General features: G+C 47.5%; 1 protein-coding gene across 2 annotated transcripts in view; it reads left to right on the plus strand.

Moving 5' to 3' along the window:
• EMP2 (epithelial membrane protein 2) overlaps window positions 1-13190 on the plus strand; it is a 102725-nt gene that overhangs the window by 21279 nt on the left and 68256 nt on the right. For both annotated transcript variants that reach the window (XM_048494444.1, XM_048494445.1), the window contains one exon: window positions 2987-3105. In XM_048494444.1, the coding sequence (XP_048350401.1) occupies window positions 3028-3105 (78 nt within the window). In that variant the 5' untranslated portion in view covers window positions 2987-3027. The remainder of the gene's footprint in view (window positions 1-2986; window positions 3106-13190) is intronic.

Raw genomic sequence — 13190 nt, forward strand, 5'->3', positions numbered from 1 at the left:
GTGGTCTGAGCCAAGTCTGGTAGAAAGGGAGATGGGAACGTTTATCTCGACCAGCGAGGTCCAAAGGTCAGGTTTTCTGAAGCTGCTGGGCAGGATGTGAAAGGGAAGCAGCGAATGAGAGGGGAGCAGACAGCTGGAGGATGTTTGGGTTTTCTACACTTCACCTTTCAGCCAGCGAGGTTCAGGGGCAAGAAATAGACCTACCTTGCAAAGCAGGCGTTCCGCTCCATCTTCCCCCTCTGTTCCCTTCAGCAATTGAATGTGTCAGGGTCTAGAGCAGGAATGGGTCCCCCCCTCATTTCATGCCTTTGACCCCACCCTCCCCACATCGACAATTATGTTGCTGCCTTTATTGCTTGTACACCTGAATGGACAAGAGCTGTGTATTTTCTCTGCTTCCACAAAAGAGTAAATGTTTCAAGCACCTTGGAAAGATTTTTTTTACTGCCGAGGTTCTTGTTCATTTATAAATACATTAATTTATGCATTTACATGTTTTTTTGCTGAATTATAGTCTTCCAAATGCATTTTTTATGTTCCCATGTTTCAGTGGCATACTTAGGCAAACTGGAGCCCTGGGCAAAACCTAAGTTTGATGCCCCCCCCATGGGTGACCACCCTCCCCCACCGTGACCAAACAATGATTTTTTCCACCAGGTCGTTTCAAAGTCACCATCTCATTATAGAACATGCCCCAACTCACAAATCTGAACACAGCAATAGGCCATGCCACACAGCAGAAATAATTTTTTTGGAAAACATTTTCAAAATGCTTTCAAAATGTTTTATTACTGCTATGAAAACATTTTATGTGTTGTGTCCAGTCCCCCCAATTGGGGGAAACAGCATCACTTTCAATGTTATTTAAACTGGGGACCCCAGATTCTCCCTTTAAGGTGGATTTAAAAAGAGAATTTGGGCTCTTTCGTTTAAACAAGTGATGCTGGAATCCACCCCCAAACAGCATCATTTTCAATGGTGTTTAAACTAGGGAGCCCAGATTCTCCTTTTAAATCCACCTTAAAGGGAGAATCTGGGGTCCCCAGTTTAAACAACATTGAAAGTGATGCTATTTTGGGGTGGATTCTCCCCCACCCTGAAACAGCATCACTTTCAATGTTTAAACTGGGGACCTCAGATTCTCCCTTTAAATCCATACCGAAGGGGGGGGTGTTTAAAAGGAAAATCTGGGGAAATTGGGGGGGGGGGGGTGCCTGCTGTCAGGGGTGCAATTGTTAAGCTAGCAGCACCAAACTTTCAGGGTATCTTCGTGAGCCCCTACTGATGATACCACCCAGGTTTGGTGAAGTTTGGTTTAGGGGGTCCAAAGTTATGGACCCTCCAGAGTGTAGCCCCCATCTCCTATTAGCTCCCACTGGAAACAATGGGAGATGGGGGCACTCCCTTTGGGACTCCATAATTTTGGAATCCCTAAACCAAACCTCACCAAACCTGGGTGATATCATCAGCAGAGTCTCCTTAAAAAATCCCTGAAATTTTGGTGCTGCCAGCCTAAAAACTGCACCCCCTGCAGGTCAAAAACGAAAAAAACACTGAAAATACAAAAAAGATCCCACAAACAAACCTGCATTTTTGGCGCTTGCTACAAGGGGGCGCCCTGGTCAACTGCCCACTTTGCCCAATGGGAGGAACACCTCTGACATGTTTTCGTGTTCACTACCTTGGGTGCCCTATTTGGGTGGAAACGTGCCATAAAATGTTTTAAATACATCCATTGAGAAAATACATAGGGAGCTAGTTAATCTAATTTGATTTCTAGTTCTGCAGTGTGTTTTCTGTCTTTTACTGGTAAACCTTTACCTGGTGATCAGGGGGTGGTTTTAGCCCCGAGCCACCTGGGGCGACTACCCTGGGTCACATTTTGGAGTGGCCCTCGTGCTCTAAAGCCCCCCCCCCAAAAAAAGTGGATGCTGATCTTTTGGGCTGCCTGAGTCTCTGACGGTGGGTGAAATCAGCTGTATGGTTATGGCACAGGTGTCAAATTCGCGGCCCTCCAAATGTTATGGACTACAGTTCCCATCATCCCCTGCCAGCATGATGCTGGCAGGGGATGATGGGAACTGTAGTCCATATCATCTGGAGGGCCGCAAAGTTTGACACCTATGGGTTATGGGGTCCTCTCAACCGCCCGATACCTGATGGGTCGCCCTGTAGCCCAGCAGTGGCATGAATGATTCTGGGGCTCCGTCCTTGACGTTATTCTAAGCCTGCCCCTGCTTGCCTTTCAACCTGCTGCTTTGCCACGATGATAAATAAAACATGGGAGATGGAGATACAGACACATATCTGCTGAAAAGGGAGGGGGCGAGACCCCAGACAGGCAGGGCCGGTCTTTCTAGTCACACAGGTTCCTTCCCCTCTGCCCTGAAGTAAACTGCGTGCCTTCGTGGCCCCACCAAGCCCTTCCTTTCCAGCCCGCTGCAACGTCTCAGACTTCTGTCTCTGCTGACTCCGTTTCCGCTTCCAAACTGTTTTCTTTTTGCTCCACCCAAACCGGAGTGGCGAGTCGGTCGCCGGTCGCCACCAGCTGTCAGAAGCCATCGACGATGCTGCTTTAGGAAACATCTTTAGACATGAGCTTTAAAATGAGCGTGGGGTGGGGGGGATGGGGGGGAAGGAAGACGGCCCTGCCCTTGGGCACCCATCTCCATATCCCGTGTGTCATGACTTGAATATTAAGATCCCAGCTTTCCACCTGCAGCAGTCAAAGGTGGCTGTTGGTGTTATTCAGTGTCCATTTTCTTCTGATGGTGCAACTTTGTTTGCGCGCATGTGTTGGGGGAGGGTGCCAGGATGCTCTTTACAAATGCACATCTTATAAATACAAGCTGCCGTGCCAATAAAACAAGGAAAGGTGCTGCTCGCAGAAAGGAACCGTGTGTCGCAGGCCGGCTTCCAACAGTGCCGCAGATTCTTCCTCTGCTGTTTCCCAACTTGTCTCTGTTTTCCTCTTGTCTCTGGACAGACTCCGTCTCCACCTGAAGCAATTCCCCGCTCTGTGCAAAAATGCTGATTCTTCTGGCATTCATCATCATCTTCCACATAACCTCAGCGGCGTTTTTATTCATCGCTACAATTGACAGCGTAAGTGTCGCGTCCTGGAACTTTGAGCTGCGGTGTCAGAATTTCGCATGAGGGAAAGAGGGCCGGGGAAGATGGGCGTTCAAATACGGAATGGGAGGCCCACTCAATGAGAAACCATGCAGCCACCTGCTCCCTTGCACAGAGTTCAAATTCCTCAGCCTTACCTTTCCCAGTGGGGATAATACCGGGTTTCCCCGAAAATAAGACAGTGTCTTATATTAATTTTTGCTCCCCAAAATGCGCTATGTCTTGTTTTCAGAGGATGTCTTATTTTTCCGCTCCACAGCTGCATGCTCTGGTGTTCTGTTCGACGGGCATGCTTCCAAACAAAAACTTTGCTACATCTTACTTTCGGGGGGGGGGGGGTGCTTTAGCACTTCAGCAAAACCTCTACTACATCTTATTCTCAGGAGATGTCTTATTTTCGGGGAAACAGGGTAACACTGCCTAAATGCAAGAATGGATCAGACTAGGATCGATCCATCTAGCAAAGCAATCTCTTTCCAACAGCGGCCCCTCCCAGAGGCACTGTCAGTCAGAGGCGAGAACATTTGATGATTTGGCCCCGCCACTAGGCAATTACTAAGGGCACCAGATTTCAATGGATGTCAAATAGGAATCTCCTCTGCTGGCTCAAAGGGGATTTAGTATTAATGGGGCTCTAGAATCTCTGGTCTTCTCTGGGTGCCGTGATGGAACGTGGAGGGCTTCGGAAGAGCTTTCTTATTTTGATGTTGTTGAATTTGAATGTTCAGTAATGTTCATTTGAGACTTCTCTCTATTGAACTCTTAGTTCACCTAGGTCCTAGGGCGCCAAAAAAACTTAGCTTGGCCCCAATGGGCCCAAGACCTGGCTCTGTGTAAGGCAGCATTGCATGTTTCTGGAAAGCTTATAGGTGAACGGGTCCAGAGGAGGACAACAAAAATGGTCAAAGGTCTGGAATCCATGCCCTACAAGGAGAGGCTTAGGGAGCTGGGGATGTTCAGTCTGGAGAAGTGAAGGTCAAGGGGGGACATGATAGCTATGTTTAAATATCTGAAGGGACGTAATGTTGAAGAGGGAGCAAGCTTTTTTCCTGCTACCTCAGAGACTAGGAGTAATGGATTCAAGGTGAAGGAAAAGAGATTCCACCTAAACATTAGGAAGAACTTCCTGACCGTCAGGGCTGTTCAACAGTGGAATTATTTCCCCGGAGAGTGGTGGAGTCTCCTTCTTTGGAGGTTTTTAAAGAGAGGTTGGATGGCCATCTGTCACGGGTGCTTTGATTGTGTGTTCCTGCATTGCAGGGGGTTGGACTTGATGGCCCTTGGGGGTCTCTTCCAACACTATGATTCTATGATTCTAAGCCCATGCTTTGAAAGCTGAAAATGATACAACCGATCCTGGCCAACTCCAAGTCTTGGGGAAAGGCCTTTCCATTTCTGAGCTCCCAACTGATCCAAAGGGGCAAGACTGTGCTATGTGGACCATGGGTCAGATCCAACTTCTTACATTCACTCTTTTTGTATGAAGGAGGCTGGGGCTGCTGAGAGGTGCTGGGGCTGCTGAGAGGTGAGAGTCAGTCAGTCTTTAGCTCAGTCTGTGGAACCAGCAGAGAGGAGTAGCAGTGGAGAAGAGGACTGGGCCAGGAAGAGCAGAGTGAGCTCAGGTTTTCGTTTTGGAGGGCTTTTCTCAAAGCCATATCTTTTTAAACAGTGTATTTTAACAGGGGTTAGCAGGGGTTATCTCTTTTTCTCCTTGTGAGCCTGCTGAGAGGTGGGGCTGCTGAGGCTGCTGAGAGGTGGGGCTTAACAGGGGTTATCTCTTTTTTCTCTTTGTCCTGGGGCTGCTGAGAGGTGAGTCAGTCTTTAGCTCTGTCAAGATAACAAGACAAATGCCCCTAACTTGGTAGCATGCAGTTTTATTTTTTTTAAAACTAAATAAGGATATATCTTGAGGGATGAAGTAGGCTGAAAAAGATAGGCTCAAGGGGGGCACTGATTAAAAAGTTTGTATTTAAATGTCTAAACAAAAGTCAGATATGAAGGCAGGGAAGCCAGCAGGGGGATGGAGGCTTTCCAGTGTTTTGCACTGGAGGTGTCACATGTATGACCCCTATCTGCCACTGGGACAGAAGTTGTGGGTATGCCCTGGCTGCAATGAGCTCCTGGCACTCAGGGAGATGTGTGTTCTCTTGGGAGCCAAGGTGGCAGACCTGGATAAGCTGAGGGAGAGGCAGAGAGGGGCCGAGATGAAGGCTTTCAGGGACCTAACAGCTGGGTCCCACTCCCAAGAGTGACATCTCTCCAGATGTCATGGAGGTGAAGGTCTTGAGGGCCGGGGAGGGTGCCAGTCTGAGGTGGGGGAAGATGCTCCCTTCAATGGGACCTGCTTACTTAAGTGGTGATAGAAGATACCCTCTTGCACTGAGAGGATACCCCTAAAGGGAGGTGGGGGGCTCCCTCATAGTAGGTGATTAGATCATTAGGAATATAGAGAGTTGGGTTTGTGAGAGGCGTGATGACTGCATGGTGACTTGCCTGCCTGAATTGCAAAGGTTGCAGATATCACGCCCGTCTAGATAGGCTTTTAGACAGTGCTGGGGTGGAGTCAGCCCAGTTGTAGTCCACATTAGCACCAATGACATTGGAGTAATGTAGCCAGGAGGTTCTGGAAGCTAGAATTTAGGCACTGCTAGGTAACAGGTTGAAGTCCAGGACCTCCCAAGGTGGCATTCTCAGAAATGCTACCAGTTCCGATGCAGGGTAGAGGTAGGTAAGCAGAGATACAGGGTCTCAATCAAGTATGGATGAGAAGGTGGTGTAAAGGCAGAAGGTTTCAGATTTGTCAGGGAACTGGGGAACCTTTTTGGGACAAGACAGGTCTGTACAAAAAGGACGGGCTTCATCTTCACCAAAGAGGAACTAGGCTGCTAGTGCTCAACATTAAAAAGATGGCAGAACAGCTTTTAAACTGATCCCTGGGGGAAAGCCAACAGGAGCTGAGGTGACTTCGGTTCGGAATACAGTATCTATGGGGATGTAGGCAGAGGGGGAGGTTTTGCTAAATCAACCACACACAAGCAAGGAACATAGCAATGTGCATGTGATAAGGGATAGTGTCTACAAAAGACTTGAGGGCAAAGCACATAAATCCCAGGTCTAAAGGGACAGAGACAGGGTAATACAGGTGTCTCTATGCTAATAGTAGAAGCCTTCGAGCCTAAAAAATGGGGGAGCTGGAGTACAGAGTTTTGAAGAAGGACATTGATATAGTGGGCATTACAGAGACATGGTAGAATAAGAACCAGTGGGATGCTGTTATCCCAGGTTACAGACTCTACAGGAAGGATAGGACAGGGCACATTGGGGGTGGAGTTGCCCTTTACATCAAAGAGAGCATAGTGTCACATAAAATAGACAATGCAAGGGGAGCTTATTCCCCTACAGAATCACTGTGGATATCAATACCAGGTGTGGGGAAGGATATGGTTTAACATTAGGAATATATTACTATCCCCCCTGACCCAAAGTGCACAAGAGGATTCTGTAAGGATGGAAAAAAGAAATTAGAGAGGCCAACAAAAAGCAAAAACGTAGTAGTAGTAATGGGCCATTTTAACTATCCCTATATAAACTGGAAAAATGCGTATGTTCACAGGTCATAGTAAGGGAGAGAGCATTCCCTGGATATGCTTGCTAAAATGACTGTGGCTTAAGGAGCAGATGGTTGTGGAACCAACCAGGGGAGAGGTGGATCCTAGATCTAATTCTATGTGGGACCCAGGACCTGGTGTGGAAAAGTCAGTGTTGTTGGAGTCGATAGGGAACAGCTAACCACAATGTTGCTGTCAGATTCAGTATCTCTGCATGTGAACTTAACTACCTAATGTAGAAGTTACATTCCGCCTTCAGAAAGCGGTAGAAATTTTTCAAAAGATGAGGGGGATAGTGCGCAGGAAGCCTGAAAAGGAGAAAATCAAAGGAGTCAAAACTTTCCAAGATGCTTGGAGGTTATTTCGAAACACAGTAATCAAAGCTCAGCTGGAATCGCGTATTTCCTGCAGGTTAGGAAAGGCAGCACCCAGTCCAAAAGAAAGCCACCATGGTTAACAAGAGGAAGCTTTGAGGAAATTATCAGAAAAAAGAAAATGTCTTTAGAAAATGCAAAAGTCCAGTTTGACTGATGAAGAATATGAGAGGGAAATCACAAATGAGTGGCAAAGAGAAGCTAAGTTAGCTGTAAGGGAGGCAAAAGGATTATGAGGAACGCATGGCTCGCGGACATCACAGACCAGTAACAAACAGTTCTTCAAGTACATCAAAGCGCTAGGAAGCCAGCTAGGAGCCCAGTAGGGCCATTAGATGACAAAGTGAACAAAGGGTGTGCTAAAAAGATGACAGGGAGATTGCAAGAGAAGCTGAATGAATTCTTTGCATCTGGTCTTCACTCCAAGAGGAGGTGAGGAAAATTCCTGCACCTGAACTTCAAGCTTCTTAGGAGAAGCTTAATCCGAGGAACTAGCGAAGATTGTGAGTAATGAACAAGGGAAGAAGTTCTGGCAGCCATTGATAAACTAAATGCTACCAAATCCCCTGGCCCAGATTGCATTCACCCAAGAGTTCTTAAAGAGCTCAAGCATGAAATTGCTGATCTTCTCACTTTAATATGCAACTTATCCCTGAAATCAGCCTCCATCCCTAAAGACGGGAAGATGGCCAATGTCACACCAATCTTTAAGAAAGGATCTTTAAGAAAGGAGGGACCCGGGAAATTACAGGCCAGTCAGACATCTGTTCTTGGTAAATTAGTAGAATTTATCATTAAAGATAAAATTATAAAACATGTAGAAAAGCAAGACCTGCTGAGGAAGAGTCAGCATGGCTTTTGCAGAGGCAAATCCTGTCTTACAAACTTACTAGAGTTCTTTGGAAGGGGTGTAAACAGGCATGTGGATATAGAGAGAACCAAAGTGGACATTGTCTACTTGGATTTCCAAAAGGCTTTTGACAAAGTTCCTCACCCAGAGACTATTGAGAAAAACTCAGCAATCAAAGAAATAAGAGGGGAAGTCCTCCTATGGGATTAAAAACTGGTTAAGGAAACAGGAAGCAAAAGGTGGGTGTAAATGGGGAAATTCTCACAATGGAGAGATGTAAGAATTAATTGTCCCCCAAGGATCCGTTTTGGGACCAGTGCTCTTTAACCTATTCATAAATGACCTGGAAGTAGAGATTGGAGTAGCATGGTGGCCAAGTTCGCGGATGATACCAAGATTATGCAGAATTTGGCGAGAACCGCAAAGGATTGATAAATTACGTGAGTGGGCTAAGAAATGGCAAATGCAGTTCAATGTAGCAAAATTTAAGGTGATGCACACAGGGGCAAAAAATCCAAACTTCACATACATGCTACAGAAGTCCAGTGCTATCAGTCACAGACCAGGAAAGGGATTGGGAAGCGTCTTAGTTGATAGTTCCATGGGAATGTCAACTCAATGCATAGTAATTAAAGCAGCAAACTCTATATAGGGATCATTAGGAAAAGAAATTCGGGAATAAAATTACAAAGATTTGTCATATAAAACGGTGGTGTAACCGCACTTGGAGTACTATGTTCACTTCTGGTCGCCACACATCTCCAAAAAAGAGGATGCTCCAGGATGAAAAAAAGTGCAGAGAAGGGCAACAAGGATGATCGAGGGATTGGAGCACCTTCCTTATGAGGAGAGGCTGCAACGTTTGGGACTCTTTAGTTTGGAGAGGAGACGTCTGAGGGGGGATATGATTGAAGTCTATAAAATTATGCATGGGATAGAAAATGTTGACAGAGAAATGTTTCTCTCTTTCTCACAATAATGGGAACCAGGGGGGGGGCATACATTGAAAATGCTGGGGGGAAGAATAAGGACTAATAAAAGGAAACACTTCTTCACATAATGTGTGATTGGTGTTTGGAATATGCTGCCACAGGAGGTGGTGATGGCCACTAACCTGGATAGCTTTAAAAAGGGCTTGGACAGATTGATGGAGGAGAAGTTGGTCTATGGCTACCAATCTTGAACCTTTCAGCCCTGGCTGCCCACCTAGGTTAAGAATTTCAGTTCCGCGTTATCTCAAGCACCTGTGTGAAAACTATGCTGTGTTTAAGTTGTTTACTGATTTCTTGTAGGCGAGAAGGAGGTTTGCTACTGTGTTAAAAGCGATTATCACAGTTCTGAGTCTCTCAGAACTCGCATCGCCTGTGATAGAGCTATGACTGCCAATTTACCCAATAAAGAACTGAGAACAGTTACTTTTGCCTGGACTTTACTAGTTCGTTACATTATGTGAGTTCTCCAGTTCTAAGTGTAACTTTTGACGTTTGAAGTACAAGGTTACCTGATTTCTCGCTGTGGTCTCGCACCCACAGATCCAGATAAGCTAGGATTCAGGGGTCCATTCAACTCAGAATATGAGGTTATGACAGAGACCCCAATAGAGAGTCCTGTTCATCCTCCCCCTGACCTAACTCACCCAGAGGAGCCTGATTTGGAGCCGGATCCAGATCCAGAGCCCCTATCGTTGGTTGCACTGACTCGACCTCGTCTCAGCCGGAGTGTTACTTTCTGGGGCTTACAGGAGCAGGTTGAACAGGCGACCCTGAAGGCAACCCTAGCGAACCCTGTCAACATGCTGTCTTCCTTTGGTAGGGAGCAATGTAGCATGAGTGCAGAGGCTGCCATGGATCGTGAACCAGTGGCGATGCACATCACTACTCGCCGCCGGATGGATTACAAACCTGTCATGCGGATGGAGATCGAGGAGTTTGGACTATCTACCATACACAGTACAACCCGTGAATCTCTGGAGAGATACCTTGACCGGCATTTCGAGGAGACCATGGCTACAGAACACCTACAGAGTACCGGTGCCTGGCCCAAAACCTCTCAGATGGCACTTCGCCGCCGAGACTGGGATGCAACTGAATCCCCCCGTGGAGGAGCTCAAGCCCCATGGCCTGACGAAGAGGAGGACTGGGATCGGTTGGTGAATCTAGATGCTTTGCAATCTAGATGCTTTGCAATTGAGAGAGGAATATGACAAGGAACATGAAGCGTTATATCAGCAACTACAAAAAGACCGAGAACAGCAAGAACGCAAAGTGTTGCAGAGCACGGAGCAATCCAAACAAGAACTGCTCCAGGAGTTACAATAACTGCATGCCTTAAACCTTCAGCAATCCAGAGGTTCCGCAGCACAGAGCGCCGAACTCCTTCAGATTCAGCGTGAACGTGCTGCTCTAGAGAAGGAACGTACTGAGCTGTGCCAGAAGGAGCACAATTTGGTGGCCATTGAAGCTCGCGAGCATGCTATGGCGGCAGACCTCCAACAGGTATTGATGGCTCGGAATGCGGAGTTGTGTGCAGAACACCAATGCGTAAGCCCAAGTCGGATCCAAGGGCGGCAGGACATGTCTCGTCCACTGCTGTCGGACGCTTGTCCCACCCAACAGCCACCACAAAGCCGCATCCAGCCTATTCCGGACCAACGAGCTGCACCTTTTCCTCCGGGTCCACAGCCTGTTCCGGATCAACAAGCTGCACCCCTTCCTTTGGGTCCCCAGGATTGTGGGTTCACACATCCACACATTCCAGCATGTTTCGATGGGACGGCTTCCAAGTTACCCTATTTCATCTTACAGCTGGATGCTCACATGCAAGAATATGATGACATGTATTGCTCCGAGAGGGAGAAGGTCCAAGATATTGGATCAGTCCTGGACGGGGAGGCAACGGACTGGTATGTGGAGCTGTTTGAACTGAACACTGAGGAACTTAACTCGGTTGCCAAATTTCTGCAAGGTTTATGCCTGCGGTTCGAGGATTGTGATGCCTGTGACAACGCTAAGAAAACATTCAAAATGGTTCAGCAGGGTAACAAACCATTCACTGAATTTGCCCGCCAGCTCAGAGCCCCGCTAGCAAGATTCCTGACTGGCCTGACCAAATGAAAGCGGAGTTTTTCTATGATGCTGTTGATCCGGAAACTCGAAGTTGGGCAGTTATGAACAACAAGCTCCGCACGGTTGCGGAGTGGATCGAAATTGGTAGCGTTATTGTGGTCAGGCTCAACCGTTCAAAAGGTTCAGGGCCCCAAACCCAGCCACCCAGATGCCCTCCACCTCCAGCGAAGAAAACCCCTGTCCCCATCGCCACGTCGACATCTACTACGGAAACAGTTTCCGACTGGCGGAGCTGCTTGGGACTTTGTCTGTACTGTGGCGAGCCCGGTCATATAGCTGCCACTTGCCCCAAGAAGTCTAAGCTTACAAGCGGGGCTCTGCCGAAGAAGGCTACGGCTAAGCTTGCAAGACTTGCAAGGTCCTAAGTCAAGCCAAGGCACATCCAAGGCTTTGACCGTTGAGGAACTTGATTTCCCTGAGGAGGAGGAAGAATCCACTGGAATAGGTCTTTCTACTGCGGTTCCTGAAACCATGGACCCCCCCCCCCCGAAAGATGCGGTGAGTGATGGTGGTGCTCCCATTACCCTAATGACTACGCTTTCTAATCAGCCCAAGAATACTTGTATTTTGGCTCGTGCTCTTGTCGACTCAGGGTGTTCCTATTGCCTTATCAGGCCGCAAGTAACTGAGGAACTTGGATTACAATTATTTCCCTTATTCAAGCCTGTTCCGTTCACGCAAATGGATGGCAGCCCATTGGGGGGGGAGGCCCGGCTCGTTTTAGTTCTGAACCTGTCCTCTTGCAGGTTGAAGAGCATTGGGAATGTCGTAGTTTCATTTTGGCTCCTGTAGCGAGGCACCCGATCGTACTTGGTATGTCTTGGTTGGAAACTCATGATCCCACGATCCGATGGGTATCCCGTATTGTTCGTTTCTCTGACCCACCTTGCGGGGATCACATGCACGAAGGGGAGCCACCTACCCCTGCTTTGGCTTCTGGTGTCACTTCACCGCCTGAACTCCCTGGGATGCCTAGGCAGTACTGGGATCTTTCCAAGGTTTTTGAGGAACGTGAATGTGACCAATTACCCCCCCCCCCATAGGGATACGGACTGTAAAATTGAATTGATCCCGGGGGCTAAGCTTCCAAAGGGCTGAGTCTATCGAATGAGTCCTACTGAGGAGACTGAGTTAAGGGCGTTTCTGGACAAAAATCTGGCTCATGGTTTCATCCGGAAGGCGACTAGAAACACGTATGCCGCGCCGGTGTTGTTTGTTAAAAAAAGATGGCTCTTTAAGATTATGCACTGATTACAGGGGACTGAATGCTGTGTCAGCATCCAATAAATACCCTTTGCCACTGATCAAGGACCTTTTAGATGCATTAGGTTCTGGTCAGATCTTCACCAAGTTGGATTTGAGAGAAGCTTATTACAGATTTCGAATTGCGGAGGGATACGAATATCTCACAGCCTTCAACACCAAGTTTGGACAGTTTTAATATCTCGTAATGCCCTTCGGGTTGCATGGGGCCCCCGGGGCTTTCATGTCTTTAATCAATGAAGTTTTACAGGACCTGCTGTTTAAGGGGGTGGTGGTGTACTTGGATGATGTGTTGATTTACTCGTGTAACGAAGAGGAGCACGTAGAGATGTTTTGGACTGTTTTGCAGAATCTCTTAGATAATTCCTTATTCATGCCTTCCATCAGGGCAAGTTGGATTTTCTGGGTTATCGTGTGTCAGTGGAGGGGTTGGAAATGGATCCTGCTAAGGTGGAGCCTGTTGTTACTTGGCCCATCCCTACTACCCGCAAAGAACTTCAATCGTTCTTAGGATTTGCGAACTTTTACCATGATTTCATTCCACAGTTTGCGCAAATGGCCTTGCCATTAACTGACTTGTTGCATACTAAATGCAAGGGCCCACAGGCCGCTAAGCCGGGAGCTCCCCTTAATTGGACTGATGCTTGCCAGCAGGTGTTTCAGCGGCTTAAGACTGCTTTTACTTCTGAGCCAATTCTGATGCATCCCAACCCTACTCTGCAATTTGTAGTGCATGTGGATACTTCTGACAAAGCTCTGGGGGCGGCACTACTACAGTGGGGTTTGGGGGGGGAATTGTCCCCTTGTGCCTATCTCTCCAAGACATTTTCCTGTCCCG

The sequence above is a fragment of the Sphaerodactylus townsendi genome, linkage group LG04 (assembly GCF_021028975.2).
Source record: "Sphaerodactylus townsendi isolate TG3544 linkage group LG04, MPM_Stown_v2.3, whole genome shotgun sequence".
Taxonomy (NCBI): Eukaryota; Metazoa; Chordata; class Lepidosauria; order Squamata; family Sphaerodactylidae; genus Sphaerodactylus; species Sphaerodactylus townsendi.